The sequence below is a fragment of the Armigeres subalbatus genome, chromosome 3 (genome assembly GCF_024139115.2).
Source record: "Armigeres subalbatus isolate Guangzhou_Male chromosome 3, GZ_Asu_2, whole genome shotgun sequence".
In the NCBI taxonomy this organism is placed as follows: Eukaryota; Metazoa; Arthropoda; class Insecta; order Diptera; family Culicidae; genus Armigeres; species Armigeres subalbatus.
The window spans coordinates 301,194,954-301,217,628 of NC_085141.1; the positions used below are offsets into that span (position 1 = coordinate 301,194,954).

General features: G+C 37.2%; 1 protein-coding gene across 11 annotated transcripts in view; it reads left to right on the forward strand.

Moving 5' to 3' along the window:
• LOC134224978 (solute carrier family 12 member 7) overlaps positions 1-22,675 on the forward strand; it is an 848,828-nt gene that overhangs the window by 676,152 nt on the left and 150,001 nt on the right. For all 11 annotated transcript variants that reach the window (XM_062704686.1, XM_062704688.1, XM_062704687.1 and 8 more), the window contains one exon: positions 4,336-4,438. In XM_062704686.1, coding sequence (XP_062560670.1) covers positions 4,336-4,438 — 103 coding nt within the window. The remainder of the gene's footprint in view (positions 1-4,335; positions 4,439-22,675) is intronic.

The window sequence follows — 22,675 nt, forward strand, 5'->3', positions numbered from 1 at the left end:
TCTACAATGCTACACTGACTTACTCTTCTTCCACTCGGGCGGCACAACACAAAAAGATTTTTTTAAAATTTTCAACCCTGGGCTGCTTCACACCGATTTGGTAGCAGCAAGCTCAATATGACCGAATTTTGATGTATATGAGTTACTGTAACTTCTTACTGTTTGCTGCTTGGGCACTGACTCCGGTTCCGAAAAATCTGATCCGTTTGCAATTGTGGTTTCAGATCGTTTGTAGATCGTCCTCGATTCTTTGCTGTAATCTACTCGTCTTCGAACTATTGTTGCTACATCGGTTGACGCACTTCAGGATAGAATTCGAACTGCTAGAACCGGGATCCATGGGACTCGTTTATGATTTTTGAATCACATTCACTTGTTGCGCTGTTGGAATATTCTTCTGTTGTTGCCGGAGCTAGTAGCATTGTTTCTTCTGCAGTCTCCGATTCATTGGATCTTGATCTTTGATTTCTTCCTCTTTGTCTGTTGGTATTTTCGTTTTCACTTAAGCTTAGCTTTGACTGACTACACAAATCTATGGTTCCTACACCGTAAAATTGCACAAAGGATCAAGTGAATGGCTGACTGGCATTGATCAATCCCAGTCATTGTGCAAGTTTCAACGCCTCAGACGTTCGAAATGATCAAAAACGGGACCGTTCACGTTCTTGTAGTCAGTTAGGAAGATGGTAATAATATTATTATTATTGATGTTTTGAGACCGTGTTTACCTCTGGATCTCCACAAAAACCACAAGAAGGTATATTTGTTACTAGGATCGTTGGATCTGGACTCACCATGATAAGTGATGTGACCATGTCTGTTTATTTCTTTACTACGATTTTGACGAACTGCTCCGACGAATTTTGGTCAGGTCTATGCTTTATCCACCGAAATGAAGCTGTCGTCAAAGGAAAAAGATATTCTGGATGCTGTTTGAGGCGCTCTTGATTAGGCTAGTGTGCTTTGAATGGCATACGGTCGCTTATATAGGGCCTTCATATAAGTTTAACGGAGCCCACTTTAAAACCCCACCACATCCTGAGTAATCCCCGTTCATTCACTCGTTCAAAAAAAAACTTGTTTTAAGAATCACAACTGTTCACATAAATAGATAAATTTTGAATTATTATACCGATCGAATTTTCAATATCTTTTAATATCAATAACGACATTTTCTTGTGCTCGGGAATACTCATCCAATTCCCAAAATAAACTACTCAACATTCCTTGGGGCACATTTACTTTTGAATGTTTACTTCTTTCTTCGTACACAGCTCCCAGCTTCTCAGCATGCTTTATTACCCTGCAACACCAACCGAGCCGGTAGCGACAATCTTCCAGAGAGTATGCCTTTCTTCTCGATGGACCTCTTGTCTCGAGTAGTGTAACTTTATTGTTATCCTATGTTTTTTTGCTGTTGCCTCTATTTCCATGCAGCATGTAAGACTGCGCAGACATGCCCTAGTTGTCTTATCGTCTTACTGCCGGCGACGACGATGACGACGACGACAACGACAACAAGCCAACAACGTAAGAAGCTACCATGGGATTTGTGATGCGAGAAAAAAGCAACACAACTTTCGGTTACGTAATATTATGCGGAATTTTAAATCTTCATATGATTAGCAAGGATTATTCCGTTTCGATATAAATGTCGTGATCTGTTCATGAATTGTTTAGTACACTATTATTAAGCGATAAAGTTTCTGATGTCAAATTGAATAAAACAAAGAAGGTTTACGCTTTCTTAATGCCTACCCATTCTTACATTCCAACATCTTTCTTTCAATTCAGGAATAGTTACCATGTAATTACGCTGGTTACGTTAAAGACAATTCCACTGAAGCCCGTTAGAAACCAATTTCGTCACACTAAAAAAAGCAAATCTCAAAAAGAAAGTCGATTTTTCATCTTTGTAGTGTTGCAGAATTCTGTAAAACTGATTTTCCGGTAAGGGAAGGTTTGAAGCGTCCATTGCTCTTAAGAAGAACTAACTTACTGAAACAATAACCATTATCATTATGTAAGATTTTTAATGATTTTATATTGGGATTTGAGGAACAATTTATGAGAAATTCATTAGTCATCATTTTGAACTTGCAAATATAAAAAAAGACATTGAAAAAACCTTTTTCACGCTAGAATATTTAGACATATCTCTCACCCATCCACTTACAGTTTCTGGTATATTGTTCAATTTGCAACATAAATGTACAATTATTTTCCAATGATTCCATTCTGTGACATCCCAGCACATGACAGGAAATTCAAACAGCTTATAAATTGACGGAAACTTTTTGTGAACAAACAAATGACAATATGTACATTTTTTTGTCATGCGTTGTCCAAATCCTTTAATTTCTTTCTACAGCTGCCGATGATCTGTCATTGCAAGTTCGTTTATCGTGTAAGAACTTACTATTATTGCATTTTCTCTAGTTTGGCAAAGAGAACTATTAGTGTATTCGACCATATTCGATTTTAAAAGATTTTTGAATATTTTTCTTTTTTTTTTGTAACCATTCTTGCTAACAATATTCTTCTATTCAATAAGATTGTGATATTTGATGTCTCTCGTGTTCTATATTCCATGACTATTGACACTACTGTGTATGAATTCTGCTGAAATTTACAACACTGGATTAAACAAGTCATCTGAATCCAAATGTCAATTATGATAACTGACAGCACTTGAGGACTGTCCACAAATTACTTCCCCTTACAAAGGAAGGGAATATGTTAAAAGTGTTATGATTCATACTAATAAATTGAATAATTAATATAAAAAATGTTACATGGAGCGGAAAAGCGGTCTGAAATTGCTCAATTTTGCGTAACAAAATTTGTGAATATCCCCTTGACTGTTAAAATGTAGCGATTGTTCTGGGCTTTCAGAGATACCTCTACTCTGTATTCATTTAGGAGACAAGAATAGTAACTGAATGTTGTGTTTCAACTTGTATACTTTTTTTCGTCGTCCTCGTGCTCGACGATTGTTGTGTAATGTATATAGCCAAGTTTCAAATTGTTCCTTATACAATGTAAAAAAAATCTACACGAAAAATTACTTCTTTCTTAAGGATTCCCACCGCTTACTATTCCAACCAACTGGCGGACCACGCTGCCGTCCACGGTGTAGAAAGAAAATAGCGAAAGAATTTTCATCTCAACTAATGCAGAAGTTTATATTTATATCCAAAGAAAGTCTAGCTGGTCTTGTGTAGCCGAACTGGAAAAACCAGGTGACTGGGCACAATGGAATGGACTCAAAACTTTTGAATCCGGAGAAGTTTAACGAATCGCATTAGACGAAGCGTAAGAAATGCATACAGTGAATAATATACACTGTTTAAACTTTTCTTGCAATAGATGTTGTATGGAAAGAAACAAGTGTTTTGTTTAAAAGTTTCAGTCGTTTCCAAGAGAAAAGAATGGGATCACTGACTGACTATGCATTAGGCGTTTTTTACTTATGCCTTAATTTCTCATATGAACTTTTGAATCAACTTCGAGGTGGCTTTATATTTGGTAGAACTTGGAAAAGGGAAAATATCAATTTATTCCAAGAAAACTCCCAATACGAAACTTCTTTATTTAAAAGTGTGCAAAAAGTTGACACGTCCGAATCACAGCTCGCAGCCTTTACCGTTTGTTTTCGAGTGTTTAAACGGATCGCCTTTCTTCTTTGCTACTATGATCATTACAGTCCTTAAATGAGTTGTAAATAATCAATAAATCACTCATTAGAGTGCTATAGCGGAAGACCAATCATCCTAAAACTTGATTTCTTCAGCACACTATTTGTCCAACTTGGCCAACCTACAATATGAAACAGCATTGGCTTATTTGCTAGTAAAGGTTAAAACTCATAAAAAGTCAAGAAATGTTTCTTACTACATCATCAATATTACAACAAGCACTTAGCATCGTTTACTATTAATGCTGATCGTTGCGGAAATCCTTTATCTCGTGATGGTCTTGGTCCTTTTTACTCTGTACTCGCAGCCTTTTTAAACGATAAGAACGGTTCTACCTCCACCCACCAAGCCATAGTCTTTTCTGCTAGGTTTCATCCTACTCCTACTTTCCTACTTTTCATCCCGCACTGTCCATCCATAATTTGTGCAAACAAATTTAGTTCGACTTAATTAAGTTCTGCCTGCCCTGTTGTCCGATGGGAGGGCGATGGAAGGCCAAAGCCTAGACAACCAAATGAACCGCATTTACTCGGACGTCTCAGTTGGGGCCTCCACCAGTCTGCTTGCTATATTTGCATCTTCTGAATTTGTGTATTCTAATTTTTTTTCTTCTCTCTCTCCGTCTCTATCGTTACAGATCACTCGGGCCCGAATTCGGTGGCGCTGTCGGGATGCTGTTCTACACGGGAACGACCCTAGCGGCTGCCATGTACATCGTCGGTGCGGTTGAAATCGTGCTGGTAAGTGAAGCTTTTATGGTTCTCATCGTTGCTTGGGTTGGGAGCTTACATTTATACCAAGGATAAAAATGAGTGAATGATGAATCATCTACAAAGCCATTGTTCTGTGTAAAGCATGAGCATGAGCATGAGCATGAGCATGATTGACCGCCCACGGTTGCTCCTCCGTTATTGCCAGGTCAGCTGTAATTACACAGAGAACCAACAGATGAAGTTTGGGACTAACATCATCTTCAATGTGTAAGAACTGGTGACCCAAAAATAAGCAATACCAGCGCCGGCCGTGTCCGAATGCAGGTCAATTAAGGAATGGGTAGGAGAATGTTGACGTGATACTCGCTTTGATGGAAGCCGACGAGTCATCTGCACTTCCACGAGAAATCACTGGGATGTTGGATATATGGGGTAGGGAGTGTGGCAGGGTTCGTTTTGGTAAACGGTATGCCGAGTATAGCGTGTAGTTTGATCGATGAAAACAAAACTTTTTTTTTTATTAAAGGCCGCACAAAGCAGAACACAATTTCGGTGATCGGCTGATCGTTCTGCTCACCGCACAAAGCAGAACAAAAGTTTGATGACCAGCCGATCGTTCTGCTTACTGAAGAAAACATGTCTGGACGCAATTCAAACTTTAATTTTGTAATTAATTCACTCACACGCACGAAACAGAACAAAATTTCGGTTACCGGCCGATCGTTCTGCTTACCCCACAAAGCACAACAAAATTTTTATGACCGGCCGATCGTTCTGCTTACTGAAGAAAATACGTTTGCACGCGATCTCCGATCATTTTACGTTCAATACAAAACACGATCAAATCTGCACTGAACTGATTGTTTCACTTTTCTCAATTTACTCGTCCACATAGCAGAATCAGACATTTTGATAACCGCGCGACCGCGTACTGCGTCCAACACAAAACACGAACAAACTTGCACTTTTTACCGTCATGATTCTTCGACGAAGAGAAAACAAAAACTATAATACAATGCATGCTCGGTCGCTTCTGCATACTGAGAATCGTGTTACTCCGACCGAATCGACGCGCACTAATCTGTTAACTCGAAATATAAACTTGAATTATTAATATAGTATAGACAGCGGAATGTATCTCAGGGCACCCGCTGGTAATATTTAGATTTGTCTTTTATAAAAAATTAAAACACATTAATATGTTTGAGAATATACAGAAATTAGTGAAAATATTTTCAAAACTGTAAAAACCTGAAGGTTTGTAAATATATGAAAACATTTAAGTAAAAGTAAATATCTGTATTTGTAAATATATGGAAACAACAACCCTTTCCTTCCCATTTTTGCTGGGATTTCCTATGTGCATGGGACAGTTATGCCTATAACAGCAGTGTAGAGCTCCATAAAATTTTGCACCTTCCAACCTTTATTGAATTGTTTCAACAACAAAAAGCATTATTTGGCAAAACTTGATGGTAGCATTAGACTGCTAATATAATCAATTTAGTGTAAAAATAGTTGAAATATAATAAATCAAGACAAAACCTTCAAAACGACCCATCTGCTTCTGCAAACAAAGATTCAAACGTCGATTTCACGAATCTGATAGCACTTCGACACAAACCAAGGCCATCATCAGATAGCCGAAACCTTCAGCTACCTATTGGTAGTGTCTGCTTGCGTGGGAGTCGTTTTGAAAATTTTGTCTTGAAATATTGAAAACAATCAAGTATCAATTGATTTACAATCAAAAACTTTTTTTTTTGTTTTCCACTAATTTTAGCTATGTCAAATAACTCTTGTGCTAGCATCTTTTTCATATGTGATTCCTTCCAATTGAAATTTTTGAAAAAAGTCGTGGGAAAGAGAGGGTTAAAGAGAGGAAGGAGATATTTGATATACAGTATGGAGAAATCAATCAGACTAGCCTTATATGACTTGTATTTGGAACATTTAAAAATGTATGGTGATGTGTGCAAAAGTATGTAAATATAAAGTAATGTTATTAATCGTAATATTACGGAAACGTAAGGGAAATGAAATCGATTTGCGGAAAATGAAACATATCGAATCATTTCAGGATGTTAAGCTTCATCTAATTCAGTATATTTTTGTTTTGACTCGATAAAACGTCTCGAAAAAAAAAATGAACAGTAATTCTATCATTTTTTTCAGGACAGGGACACAGTTTGCTATCTTAAAATGTAGCTTAAGGTGTATGTATTTATCATAAGAATTTGATGGATATTGAAATATCTACATTCATGTCTACAATAAATTTCGGATTTTTTTTTTGTTTTTGGGAAAAAATAACCCAAGATTCAGACAAGACATGCGAACAAATCAAAAGCCAAAAATATTATTGGTATTGTAAAAAAACACAATTCCACCTTCCGACTCTACATACACGCACTTTGACCTCAGCAAGGCAGCCTCCACTGTCTCGCTCTAGAATTGAGTCAAGTGCGAGACACCGAAGACGGCCCCACCGCTGAGGCCGAAATACGCATCCGCAAAACTACAATCAAGTGGCGGAACAAAATAAGACAGTACCCAACCTGTCCTATGCCAATTGCAGACATTCCACTACAAAAAGCTTCAAAAAATTGTCTTGTTCAAATGTTGTACAAGTTTCACAACTCCGTGGGAATGCTACTAATAAATTTAAGAAAATCGAATTGGGATAAAGATATGACGAGAGAACTAACAGAGTGGAACAGAAGTATAAATCGGAAAGGGCTCACCGAATTTGTGTTATGAAAAAATTTCATCGTCAAACTGGAGGTAATGGAGCTTGAAATATATATTGTCCTTCATCATCTGCTACAAGCAAAGAACATCCTTCATAGAACTTCTTATAGGTCTTGATTTTATTTAGGCTCCAACAGATTGAGGCGATGAAATTGATGAATTCTTGAACAATCACAAAAAAAAAACAGGCAGCTAAATTGAAAAACTGCCATCCACACGCGCTGTCTACTTCGATCAAAGCCATTGTTCTGTGTAAAGAAAAAAAAAAAAAAAAAAAAAAAAAAAAAAGTCGTTTTGGAGTAGAAAGCAACCATTCAAGCTTGTAGCGAAGGTCATGAAGATAACGATGATGAAAGCAAACATATGCAGATTTTAACGTAGACTTGAGCTGGCAGTGATAAGATAATGATAATAATACTTCAAAGCAGAATTTTATCTCATATTTATTTATTACATTTCTTATTTTTAAGAAAAGTTTTAAGCAAATATCATGGCAACTTGTGAACATTTTGTAACGTACCTTGATTAATATATTTCTAATACTCGTATAAGCTTGCTTTTATTATTTACAATGAGCTTTACGTGATTTTATTTTTGTAAATATTTACAATATATCATAAGATCACAGTTTACAAAACACAAAAAGTGAAAAATACAGAGATACAATTGCTCGTCATGATGTTTGTACAACGAATCTTTTTACCCCTAATTGATCGGTTTGAAATCATTTAATTCAACCCAGTGGACTTATCCCTCCAGGTACTACTTAACCTACCTGGTTTCAAAGTGAATGTATTAATAATTCGATGAGCAAATATTTGAATTTGACTTTTTTTTACAGGGGAATGAATAATGATAAAATGAATAGAAGGAATGTTCATTTAGTACAGCGGTTCTCAACCAGGGGTACCTCCGCTGGCCCTAGGGGGTACCTCGGATAAAAATGCGTAATGGCGGATGTATAAAAATTTAAAAAAAAAACTGTTCAAACAATTTCTGGTATTTTTTTGATTCTAACACTTTGTATTGTACATAATATGCATGGCGATCAGCAAATCAAAAACTTTTGAATCCTACTTTCTCCAACGAGTACAATGTATGAAGGGCTTTTCAAGGAGCTCGGAAGTCTTCTTTCAAGAGGTTCGGATGCCTTTATACAAGATGCTCGGATGCTTCCTTTCAAGAGGTTCAGAAACATATTTTAAAGAGGCTCGGAAGTCTTCTTTCAAGAGGCTCGGAAGCCTTTTTTTCAAAAGGCTCGGAGGCCTCCTTTCAAGAGATTCGTAAACCTATTTTCAAGAGGCTTGGAAGCCTATTTTATTCCAAGATGCTCGCAAGCCTTCTTTTAAGAGGCTTGGAAGCGTTCTTTCAAGAGGTTTGGAATTCTTCTTTCAAGAGGGTCGGAAGCCTCCTTTTAAGATATTTGAAAGCCTCTTTTTAGGAGGCTCGAACTTCTCCTTTAAGGTGCTCGGAAAACTGTTGACGTAGAACTACGTTTGTCTTTTCTATATTCTATATTTCTATATTTGGGTGCTATAATGGAAAACCAACATCAGTGCAGTAGTTACATGACTACATTTTACTGAATTAGCTTGGGTAAGTGTTCAAATAGTTCCAATAGCGTCGGCAAGCCTCGTTGGATAAACGTACAACTCGTGCTGAAAAAATCATCTTTTCGCAACTAGTTTCACAAACAACAATTATTTTAGATGTTTTGGAGATAAAACCATATTCATGGATATCATATGAAGCTTTTTCTTCTATATGATTGCTTGACTTAAGAACTGTCCATTTAATAAGCCCAGCTGAAGACATTCACGGATCCATATTTCTTGATCTACGTAAGGAATTTCGGCTAATGAAATACGATACCAACTCCGAAATATCATTTGAAGTCCTGTTATATTTCTCTTTGGCCAAATTGTTTAAATGACGATTTGATTAAGTTTGAATCTCTCCGCACATCATTTTATCAATCCGGGAAACCCGGAATAGGAAATAGAGTTTTTGTTTACAATGCATTCATGCGTCTTAAAACCGCCACAGATATTGTAACTATTCGTTTGGGTATTTCGCGGAGCCTCTACCTCGAGGTCGGCTGTGACATGCTTCGGAAATAAAAATACAAATTCAGGACGTAGACGGACCAACACATGACCTTCAGGACTATCTTCCTGAAAATTAATTTGTCCAGACAAAGTAGAAAAATCCTAACATCTTTTCTAGCATCTATTTAAATATAATTGTATTCTGTTCTTTGCGACCTTTCCGAATCTATTGGGGCCTTTCAATGTATTGTAGTGTAGCAATGATGTCAGGCTTTTAAATCACCAGCGTTGGACTGCCGCAGTCAGAGGCGCATCCACATTCCGAGTCGTGGGTAGTACAATCCAGTTTTCCGCGAGCAGGAATGGCCGCTGGCTTGCATATGGACTAGTTTATGGACGTTTATGGAAGTCAACTTCACCCACCGCTCCCAGCATTCTGACCAATGTGATAAATAATAAGGTGCTGATGAAGTAGATTAAGCCTTCTTATTTACCACATTAATCAAAATGCTCGGAACGGTAGGTGCAGCTGACCCTAACAAACATCAAATCAGAGACAGACAAGCTGGCGGCCATTACCGGTCGCAGAAAACTGGATAAGGAAAGGCGAATTTGCATAGCATAGCATTAAGCGATTCGCATAAATTTGGAGGTGTTACAAGCCTAGACTGTGGTCGAGATCTGTCCTGGCCACGTGCTTGCGAATATTTTAGAAGAAAGGATGGAGACCTATTGAAGAAAGGTGCAAAGAACTCTTCGACGTCTCATACCCGAGCAGCACAAGTAAGACAAAAATGGTTGCAGCAACTTGATTGTGACTGAATCCGGTCACATATATATGAGTTGCAGTAACCTATGTAGAATATGTGTGCTGCTAGGGTAGGTGCCACAGGGGGTTTTGCAACTGTTAGTGTGGAAGGCATAACAGAAAACTAGGAGAGAGACAAGCCTGCAATCAAACCCCGACCTCCAGCTTAAATTGAACTTCGTGGCCGTGCAGTTAGCGACCACTGAGCTTGTCTCCTATTTGACAAACCGTTCTGGTGTTGTGAAATCGATGCATATTCTACCTATACTGCCGCTGAAAGCATAATTCTCATGTTGATATGAAATCCATTTCAATATAGACCAGTTATATCATTTGATAACCTCTCAGCTGTAAAAAGTAGGCGAGTTGTCATCCGCGATAACTGTCATTTTTATTGTTTAAGCTTTGCTGCGTCGCAGCATGCGTACAAAAATAAGAATGACAGTTGTGCGTTACTTCCGTATAGAATGGTGTGCCCTTGAAAACGCGAGTACTTCGAAAATTAGATTCCGTGAGGAGTGCCCTTAAAAAAAATCGTCTTCCTTTTACTTCCACTAATTCGTTTCTTGGTATTCACACAAATACGTATTTTATCCACCACTTGTGGACATCTCCGGTGTGTTGTTTATCGACTGAAGTACCAAAAAACCAAAAAATGAATTAGTGGAAGTAAAAGGAAGACCATTTTTTTAACCGTGTAACATTTTCCACTAAGACCCTCGCAAATAATTATTAATACTAATACCAATTTGATGTCAACAATGAAGTTCAATCGGATGCTTGACATTGTGTTTTGGTGTTCTGTAGGAAAATAAGTTTAAAAGTAGCATTTACCAATGCTAGGCGTTAAGATACAATTATCGAACGATTCTTATGGGCCAAACACAATGGATACGTTTGCGTGCGTTTTGACAGTTTTACTGTGGAGAAACTGTCAAAACGCACGCAAACGTATCAATTGTGTTTGGCCCATTACTCTCTAGCGAGTTTTTTACAATTGATAATTTGGATATGTGATCGTTTGAGAGTGTTGTTCATACTCCAATATTCGAAATTTTATTTTTATCTTTCTTTTCAAATGCTGGTCTAAAATTATATACATCACCAATGTTGGTAATGCTCACTCAATCTCAGGAGCACAGGATAAACAACGAATACAGATTCACCCTTGGCTTGAAAAATGCTTGCATTGGTCTCATTGAACAGAAAAGTCGAAAACCGGTACATTACATACAGCTACGTAGTTTAACGTCACCTTTTCGTACAACCCGATTGGGCTGCACCTTTGAGTTTTTTTCTATTTCGTATAGGGTAACGGTACCAATAGTGGAGGTATTAGTAGATCCACAAAAGAAACTATTTTTAAAAAATTGATAATTATGAGAAATTTACTGCTTTAATATCTTAGTCAATAGATAAACTAATAAATTTTCTAACAAAAATAAGATAGATGTCATTTAACCTCAACAATTACCAAATATTGCTTGCACCACTATGGGTACACTGTTCCTTTAGTGGCGGTACAAATTAATTTTGGTTCCCATAGTGGTGCTATCCATTGGTTTCTTATGAGACTCGCCACTATTGGTACAGTTGCACCACTATAGGTACAAGGGAGTCGATTTTGTTAAGGAAAATCATTGTTTTTAATAGTTTTTCAAGCGAAATCTTAAGATAAGTTGCATTCAAATGGATATTTAAAGCACGACGCATCAACTGAAACCATCGTAATGTGTATAAATATGATAAATCTCATTAAAACCCCACTACCTCCACTATTGGTGCTACCTCCACTAAGGGTACGGTTACCCTATTTGGTAGGTTCAGGCGTGTATAACACTTTACAGAGCCATGGTTCTTTGTGATATGTAAAATCAATATCATCTTATTATGAAGTTAGTGAAAGAGGGGAATCGAAAACGTTTTGGAGTACCACGAACATTTCGTTTTCGAGTAAATTGAGTTCATATGGGAATTTGCTTATTAAGCCAGTTTGAATAAATGCTGATGATAAAGACATTGCAAAGGCCTTGGTTGGTCAGTTAGATACCGTGAACAGAACTCAAGAATGTTTTAGGGTACCTTGAACACCTCGTATTAATAAAAAAAAATGGGTTAACATTATGCGCATATGCTTTTCGAACCGAATTGGGTATATGATGATAATGAGAACATTGTTAAAGCCTTGGGTGTTCTGGTAGATACCGTGAGCTTAACTCGAGAATCTTTTAGACTACCTTGAGAATCTCTCTTAAGAAAATTCAGTTTTCATGACGCGCATATGCTTATTTAACCAGATTGGGTATAAACCGACGATGACAACATTTCATAAGCCTTGGTTGACCGGGTAGATACCGTGGACTGAAGTCGTAAACGGTTTGGAGTACCTTGAACATCTCGTAGAGTGTTCAAAATGATCAAACAATGTGGTATAGGGCTCAAATATTTCAGACTGATTTGCATGCTTTCACAAGCAAAATCTTTCCAAGGTTTCGGATATATGGATCTTCATGGTATAGTCACACTTGACCGCCGATATTTTTCCTGTAAAGCCAACATCCTGATGAACAACTTTGCTAAAGAACGCGAAGACCTGGCCCTCTTGTGTGATTTTACACATCCAATCTAAAACGCTGGACGTATATGATTCAACCGTCCCGAAAGGGTTAATACGTAACACGCCTTCGTAACGCATACATAGTGAAATTATAGACACTTCCGAAGGAAGGGTCAAAAATGGTACATCGAACCTTATTAGCACCATATAGGGTTGGTGTCTTGACTAAATGGGAGCATTATGACTACTCGGTGATCTAAGATGGGTTTTATACTTAACACATGCTCGCAACTGGTTTAATTCAACCCGAATGCAAGCTAATTTGACCCTATTGAGCGCGAGAAATGGACCATAATCGCTATGTGGATTAATCTGTCCTTTCTTATATTTAAATCTTTTTGAATTTTTTTATGGTATTTTTTTCTAAAAGCGGCCCTTAAAAATGTTCGCAAATATAGTAACTGAAGTAGAATTCATCAGCCAACGTATGAGTGATATGTAAATATATATAATATATATAAAAGGCTTGCAGAATACCTTCGGGCCAATAGTTGGCATTCAAAACTGCCTCTTTAAGTTCGCAAGAAATACCGACGTTGAACACTTCTTCACCAAAGGTACCACTTTGATTGGTCCGTTGAACTGTAGATCATCGAGTAAGTTTCTCATCTACTTGCGCTAACGATACAGCCAGAAATGGTTACCACTCTTTTTCAAGGCTCCTTGTTTCGACTGGTGACTAGCTTCAGGGTCTGTCTGTGGCACTGTCGTTTAGAGAGCACCCGATATTTGACAATCCTGCGCATTTGATTTCAAGGCTAAAATAACCTTTTAGAGTTTTAAGTCTTATATGTGCATTAGGGCAGTTCACATTTCAAAAATGATCGAAAATTCCAACTCCCATATGTCTATTAGCATCATTTTGATAATATAGGAGTCCTGGCAAAATTTCAGGCAAATCGGTGGCCATTTAGGGGTGGCGCGAAGTCAATTTATGTTTATATGGAAATTTGTATGGGAAAAACTTAAAATTTACTCAAGTCTCCCTACAACTGTCAAATCGTGATGAATTCAAATAAACATCCCCACCCTCCATTTTTGGAATCTATTTGAGCTCAATCAGTGGGTAACTCATTAATTTTGATTTATATTTCCACTTCTACGTTGAGGCTAATTACACCATTATAGCCATTTATCCCATATTCACACTATTACCAGGACCATCCAATCCACTCATAACTAATGTGTTATCCGGAGGTCTCATTTATATAGATTCCAAAAAGGGAGGTTGGGTATGTTTATTTGAATTCATCACGATTTGACAGTTGTAGGGAGACTTGAATAAATTTTAAGTTTTTCCCATACAAATTTCCATATAAACATAAATTGACTTCGCGCCACCCCTAAATGGCCACCGAATCGCCTGAAATTTTGCCAGGACTCCTATATTATCAAAATGATGCTAATAGACATATGGGAGTTGGAATTTTCGAACATTTTTGAAATTTGAACTGCCCTAATGTGCATCCATTCAACACCCCTCTTTTTGCAATGGGCATAGTTGATAAATAATATTTTAATCGAACGGTTAGACTTAGCTACTTTACTCAAATACAATACAAAACACGAGAGAAAATCACGTCACTCTAAACGAAATCTAGATAATCGAATCACCGTCAAACCTAGATTTGAAAATTTGCAACAATCGAAGAGCTGACCGTCGCCTAATGGACACAATAACTGGCATATCGATGAGCTGTGAGTTTCCCCTTTGCGGCATACAACGAATATTTATGATACCGTCCAATGCTTTCCACTTGTGAATGCATGGTATGGTATCTGGTGTATCACAAACATACAAGTGCGGAGTCTTGAATATGCACATATTTTTTATAGATAAAGTGAGACTCTTGAAACTGTAGCAACGTAGGCATTGCATTGGCTTGGTATGGCCATAACCACGGCTCCGGACAAAACGCTGATGGTGAAGGTACGAGTTCGAGAGACACCGAACGAAGAATATAGAGACGTTTCCCACCCCGGTGAAATTCAATTATCATACAGCCGCACTTTCCGCACCATATTATTTTTTCCAGTGGAGAGCTGAATTAGGGACACCCAGTTAGGGTGCGGTCCGGGGGAGGTAATTTACTCATACTGCGGACGACGACGATATCATCGTGCGGCACTCAAATTGTTCTCAAATTGACTTCCGGGAGTCGGTTCGCTCGAGGTGCTCTGAATAATTTCTTTTTAACTGCATAATGCGTTTTATTTAAATGTGGAATAGTCTCGTGAAAGTACCTCAATATAAGATACGGTCGAGGTTTTATTAAGGTTTTAAAGTTTTAATATAGGGTGCAAGATTGCACTATAGTATTATGGCATGTTCATTCGCATTGAAAATGCTTTTTATAGGTTTAATTAAAAAGTACTTTTTATCGCAGAATAACGATGACTAGTCAACGGAATGGCCACATTTTTCTAGCTTTCGGAGCCATAACTAGCGCTAATTATAATTCTGAACGCGTATCGCTTAAAACACTTTCATATCCTCTTCCATTACGTAAACATCGACAAAAATTTGGTAAAACATATTCTGTTTATTATGTTTTTGAACGGAGCTTAAGGGTCGAATATGTAAACGATGCGTTATTTTTTGTGTTGTGTCCAGTGCTGTACTGCCGTAATCTGAAAAAGTGAGATAAAGGTTTTTCATTTTTTTCTGTTAAAGTGTACGATGAGTAGTGTCCGTTAACACTAATATAGGAAAGGGCCTATACTAAATATACATATTGGAAGATCAAAAAATTAATTGGTTCAAGAAATTTATTAATTGGATAAAAAAAACTCTAATAATAAATTTTATAAAAATCAAAATGTGAACTTGATAAAATAGCGGATAAAAAAATTTAATTGCCCAAAACGTGTTCAGATCGATTTTAGAAAGCAAAATAGTAATTTTGAGCAGAAGCAAAACTTTGTGTTCTAGAGTGTTAAGCCCCAAACGCAATACAACGGAACGGCGACGGAAACGGAAAATTTGACAGTTAGCCCATATATTTTCTGTCAAATTTGCCGTTTCCGTCGCCGTTCCGTTGTATTGCGTTTGGGGCTTTAATAACTGAGGAAATGCTAGTGGAATACTAAACTGAAAAGCAGGCCAAGTTCCTCTGGGAATTTAGAGCCACAGAAGATGAAGACTTACAAACTAAACATATCATCAGCATCGATACGTTTACAATTCCCGGACATCGTTCGCCCAATACAGCGATGAAAAGTGAGAGAGATCTCTCTACCTAACCTACATTCAAACTCTGCAAACGATTTCTTATTACGAATCGAGCGCATATAAGGGTACATGGAGACGCGTGGTTGATTACTAATCGTCACTTGAGTAACAACAGTTATGTAGATAATTGTACAATGTCAAATATTTTCCTCCAACCATTCCATGAATTGATATATCATTAGTCTAGTATCCACGTTAACTACAGTATCAAAATACTTTCCAATGTTTCAGCTGCCATAGGCATAAAGCAGAATGTGGTACTATGTGGCAGCTTTCATGATTTTCTGATGAAAAACTTTCTCACCTTCGAGTTAAATAATGTTATGCTTATTGGGCTTTGAAAAAAATGCAGAACTTCAAAAAACTGTTCAGTCGATGATCTCCAAGAAGACCTTCAAACTAGTTCTTGACGAGGGCTCTTAACCAAAATTTATCACCGGAATTCAACCCCAAAGCATAAAATAGCTGTAAGCAGACATGTTATCTTGTCAGCTACCATCCCAAGAAAGGTATTTACAGTTCTTTTCGATGGGACCCATCCCAGTTCTTTCAATGGTCGAACATTAAAAAGCACGAGCCGGATGTTGCCTTTCGAATAACAGTCAACGAGCCAACGCTAACACACATTTATTATATTTGTGACCAGCGGAAGAAAAGCTCAGAGCGGAGATCCGGTCGAAAGGTCAAATACGTCGTCACATTCGTCGTGTTGCGTCTGATTGTTTGTTTACTTTCTGTGCCGGTGGTTTTAATTGCATAAGTTCAGAGGAAATTGCAGTAGCCGGGGTATGGCTTGGTTTTATTGGATCGTTACTGCCACCGTGAGAGCGAGTGTTTGTTTGTTGATGCTAGAAAATCTGCGTTAAGCAATTAAACAAATAGCAGCATGTGTTGAGTAAATTGCAACGATTGAAACTGTGAACTAAATGGTTAGCCATCAGATAACGTAAATTATTTTTTAAGATTTATTCAGAATAGGCCACAGAATTGTTTTCGCTGAAAATTAGCAATTTACCACAATTTACGGTTCTTTCAAGTCGCCCGTAAGATTTTCGTCCTTTTCGCTATGGTTTATTTTCAACGTTTAGTTCTCATGCTTGCACCACCCATAGTGAGTTTTGCACAAGGTTCTTTTTTACCACATTTTTAATAATTTATATAGTTTAAAAAGTCAAAGCCGGCTTATACACACCGAAAAAGCTTTGCAATCGTCCTCGTCTGTCACGGAGTTGGATATAGGAAAAGATTGAGTAAAGATTTTCCCGTTGCTTGAAATGTGGCATTGGTAAAACATTGCCGTTAGAAAAGATTAATATTTCTTTTTATTCTTTACTAGCACTAGCGTCTCCATGTACCCTGCTAGTAAAGAATAAAGTAAACTTCGTTTCGTTTTAAATTGATTTATTCTTTGCTTAGTTCTCGAATTATTGCCGTAATTTATGCTTCATTTGTATGGGAGCCCGCTTTCCAGAAGGGGAAGGGGTTTCGAACTACCTCAGAAACATATCTTCCCCATCAAAACCTCCAGATTTGGTTTCATTTGCTTGTCTCGTGTTATGAAGAAATTGGTGTTTCATTAGTTTCATTATTTTCATCAATGTGTTTTCTAATAACTCCGGAACGCAAAGGCCGATTAGGCCAATTTTCAATAGCGAAAAATAAGGATGGATTCCGCGTCAAATGCAATTAAATCGAATAAGGCTAAGTAGGTACAAAAAAGTGCGCCTCACTTTTTTGTACACACACATACATACATACATACACACTTACAGACATCACCTCAATTCGTCGAGCTGAGTCGATGCGTATATAACACTATGGGTCTCTGAGCCTTCTATCAAAATCTTCAATCACTTAGTATACGCGAATGGCGAAATATATCAATAAATAAATCAATAAATCAAAACTGTTAATAACATAAAGTAGGTAATCGAGCCCCTTCTTACCAAGTCGTGCATAACATTGAATTATTTTTAAAACTAAATATTGATTGAATCCTCACTTGTATTCTTATATAACACGTCTAGTGCTTACCAAATTTTACAAAAATAATTACAACAGATAAGTTCGATTTAAATGCAGAATCTCGAACAACACTAGAAGTGGAGGCATTAAGATATAATAGGAACTTGTTAATGATATGTGATACTTGAGTTAACTCACTTTATTCGATTTCATGAAGGTTGTAACATAATCAAACGGTTTAAAATCAATTAACTGTCACTTTTCAGTACACTTAGGGAAAGTGAGTTAGAGCATTAAAAGTAATCGAAAAAATGCTCATCTTGCTGTTTATATAAATATACACAACCGAAAAAGAAAAGACCGGATTTCTGAACATGAAGATATCCGACCTTGAAGCTCGATTTAAAATCAGATTATCCTTTGGCACACCACGTCACCATTCGGTGGGGTAAAGAATGTATTTACTTGAGCGTGCTTCTATCGGTGAAAAAATCAGTTTAGTCGAGCACAATTTGTGGCATGCTCCTGTGAACGTTGTTGTGGGTTAGAAATGCTGGTTAAGTAAAGCTTGTTCTCCTTTGTTTGGTTCACATTTAGCCGTTTTTATATACGGGCATTTGTTGGGGGGAAATCTCGAACCAAGCAAGACACATCGTGTCTATGTAATAGAATAAAACGTTTCCAATTTGCTTGCTTTCGGCGCTCGGTAAAAATTTTTGTTTTCATTTAATCTAAGCCTCAACTTCACGGTGGCTTTTATCGCTTCATTGCATGTGAAACTGACGAGAAGGATTATTCAAATTTTACGCGATACGAGAACCTTTCGGTTTAGTATTCCTGCGTAACATAAACTACATAGCGATATTATGTTTCCTAAAAGCATTTTCTTCTTTGCAGCATTTTATTCTTTGTAGCAAACAACGCATGAGTTCATAACAAATTGAAGAAAATCAATCAGGAAAATGTCTCCCATTTTTGAAAATTCCAACAACGATAGCAGTACACTCAGCTTTTTTACACGCTTTGGTTTTAGTCCATTAAAACCTTTAGAGTAAATAAAGCAATGAGTTAACCCCAAGAAAAAATCGAAAAAAATCGAAGAAAATAAAAATGGAGTTTTAAAAGCTGTGAAAGTTTAGATTAACCGAGAAATAAATCAATTCCAACCGCGTAAAGAAATCTGAGTGTATACAATTCAAGAACAAAAAAATGGCACCAGACGCTACCAGCTCGTTATCATTCATGTTTTTCATAATTACCGTGTCCCATTTACTTTTATTATCCAGGCTTTTGCATCTTTATCAATTCGAGTGAGCTAGGTATCGGCTTGGCGGATGTTGCATTACAATTTAATAAAAAGTTATTATTACTAAAAGTTATTTCGCATAATATATATTGCGATTAATGAATAAAATACCAATAGATCCTTTGGGATTTACAAAGTGTATAACAGGGTCAAGAGCCTATTAATGCTCAACAGGAAAACAATTGTATTAATGTCTCCAGTTTTATTAGACACCAAAAAATATCTACAAGACTGTCATTCAAACCCATATAAATGGTGCAGAATTTTCCAACAACTTTGTAAATATCTTCTTCATATTATTTTGAGTGCGTCGAAAAGTCTAGTGAGCTTTTTCAATGACGGGTAACTTAAGCATTTCGTCATGGATTTAATAAAACAAATTTTTGAAGAGGCGGTGGATACTCCGCAAACCACCCCCACGAAGTATTCCTGGTGAAACTGATAAATAAATGACTTACTACAAGAGTTCAAAAAATCAAATGTGTACACACTCAGTTTTTATTTCTGCAGCTCGGCAAAAATCCGCACAGCCGTGCGCCAGCAAAACCAATAACTGATATTCCGGCAAAAATAGCGTTTGTTAGCTGATTTTCGGCAAATTTTTTGCTGATTGTCAGCAATTTTGACAGAAATCTCGTAAAAGTTTAACATTTTGCTGAGATCCCGGTAAAAAAAATCAAATGTGTAGGTATTTTCACAACTTGTGAGATGACTGTGATAGGAAAAATCGAGTTTTTTGGAGAAATTTATGAGAGGTCTTTTTTTAATCAATTTTTGATGCATGTGTGGAGAGAACCTTGGAAAAGCTCCTTGAGCCTTTAATTAAAAGATTATAACAACTATAAATCTAATTTGATGCTAATATTTTTGATAGAAATCTGTGTTATGAAAACTCATATGTGAATATGTACGTTATGTGGAAGATATTGATTTGGAAAATGTAAATGATTTATAAAATGTATTCCACATGTGTATATACATACACGTATTGGCTTGAGAAATGGATTGTGAGTGATTTGACTATGCGTCCAATTTGGGAATCTCGAGCTCGTTCAGTAGCCGCTAGGTTGCGAAGGCCGACGGAGGTCCTTCGTAGCTTAGTTGGTTAAAGCACCAGTCTAGCGTACTGTAGGGTCATGGGTTCGAGTCCCATCGAAGGGAAAGTGGTTACCTCCAATACATTTTCCAAATCAATATCTTCCACATAACATACATATTCACATATGAGTTTTCATAACATTGTAAATTAACGTCCAAGTCGGGTGGTTTAATCCCCGAAAATAGGCAATTAACTTTGATTGAACCGAGAAATCTGTGGATTATCCAGAAAAAAAATACTGGGTCCATGGATTCATCAGTGGTATTTCCAAAAGTATTAGGGTATCCAATCATGGTTTGAACCAAATGGCGGGTTTCAGATGAGCCGTTAAAATAAAATTGATTTATTTCATTAACGGGACATGTTAGAACTGCGATTTCTAGTTTGTATGAAAGCTTAGCTCATTATCTTTCTAAAAACATCCTGGGTGCACATATTTATGCTTAGTTTCATTGAAAAAACTTAATAATTACATAACTTTGATTCGTACCATGGTTTGAACTACACTGTTCATGGTTTGAACTAAATTCGTACCATGGTTTGAACTACTGCAGCAGCTAGCAGCTCCTAAATATAATACTAATCACATGCATGAAACGCTGAGGAAATCTGAAGAAAAGCTAATTTGTTTTACTATTCATCTTCTCGCATTCGTTTAGAAACTCGAAACATATGAAAATCGTCTAAACTATCGATATGAAAATTGCGATTTTTTCATATTGGAAATGTAAACAAAATGCTCCAGCTAGGCGCATGCAGCGCTCCTAGCGGACAGCAGCAGAACATGACTGCATTTACAAGTTCAAACCATGGTACGAATTTAGTTCAAACCATGATTAGTTTTTACCTTGTATAAATGCTACTATTTTAACTATTTGAAACTGTTTCTCAATTATATGATGACGTCAATCGATTACAGATGAAAATAGCGTTCTTTTGATATATTGATCTCACTCCTGTGTCATAAAATGCGTCCTTTACGAGCTTTTTGAAATTATGCCACTGGTGGGGGGATTTGGCGCAAATTCAGGACGTTTTTAAATCGCTTTATTTTATTACTTAAACAATATGTACGAATGTTTAAATAAACTCTATCACTTCCAGTATACCTAAATATTCCATTCATACTGTTTTAGGTTCATTTCCTGCCAATGAGATGGTAATTTCTACTGATTTCAAAATGGTTCAAACCATGATACGCTTTTCACTAGTTCAAACCATGATTGGATACCCTACTAAAAGTTAACCATTAGAAAATGTTGACGGAATCGAACTCAGTCACATCCAGCAATCTGATTTGTGGCGACGCGTTTTATCCCTGAGCTACAGAAGGCTCAATGTGCAGTGCATAGTATAACAATTTCAGATTTCCTAATAATTTCTTAAAATTTTAGATTCTAAAGGACTTTCGAATTTCTAAAGTAATTTTAAAGTTATTTTAAAAATATCATCGAAATTCAAAGTTTTGCTTGGGACTATAAAGTTCACTTCCGACACATTCGACACAGTTCACTTCCGACACATTCATAGTCGGCTCTGGACAGTCAATATTCAGTTGAATACTTGTCATTGAATATTTATGCACATTTTACAAATTGATAAATTATCTGAAATCTGAACACGTTTCACATAAGTAAAGTAAAGTAAAGTAAAGGACTGAATCCGATTTTCATCCGCGAGGCACTTTCAACGGTAATCATCAACATAAACAATGCTAATTATGTTTTTTTCTGCACATAGTAAACACACTCAGTGACAGTCGAATGAATGAGTTCGTGGAGTAGTCGTCTGACTATGTCATTCTATGTTTTGAATATTCATGCGACCGAAGTTGCCGAAGTCGGACCGAAGTTGCTTCATGAAGATGAATATTTTAGGCTCTGACTATACAACACTTATTCTACCATTCGGGTTGGACTATTTTTATTGACACGGAATGGAAAATACAGCTAAATCATGGCCATAAAACAACAAGCTCACATGAGCTGGTGCGCTGGTTTTTGCTTCTCGATGCACTGATGCGATGAAATTACTCCGCCGAGAAGATGGCGACGATGTCCTCCGACCAGGTTGTGTCGATGGCGGCTGATTGGCTTTGCTGCAGATTGACGTGCAGCAATGGAGGTCGAGCTCGACCTCGGAATAACTGTTCTTTCAAGCTAGTAGCTTCCTTTCCCTAACGACCCAGCTTCGCGTACCTTTCCGGTTCACCGAGCGAGGACTAAAAGAAGAACTACTAACCGTCGGTTCGGGTTCGGGTTCGACAGTTGATTGACGACCGCCGAGTTTTCGCTTATTGAGGAGCGACTTCACTCCTACTCCGTTTGACTACCTTCACAGGCGGGCCTTAACGTACGCTCAAGCTCTCTGTCCGTTGGACGAAATGGCGGGCCCTGTAGACGCCACACGTATTCCCGTATCCGACTCCGGTCGAATAC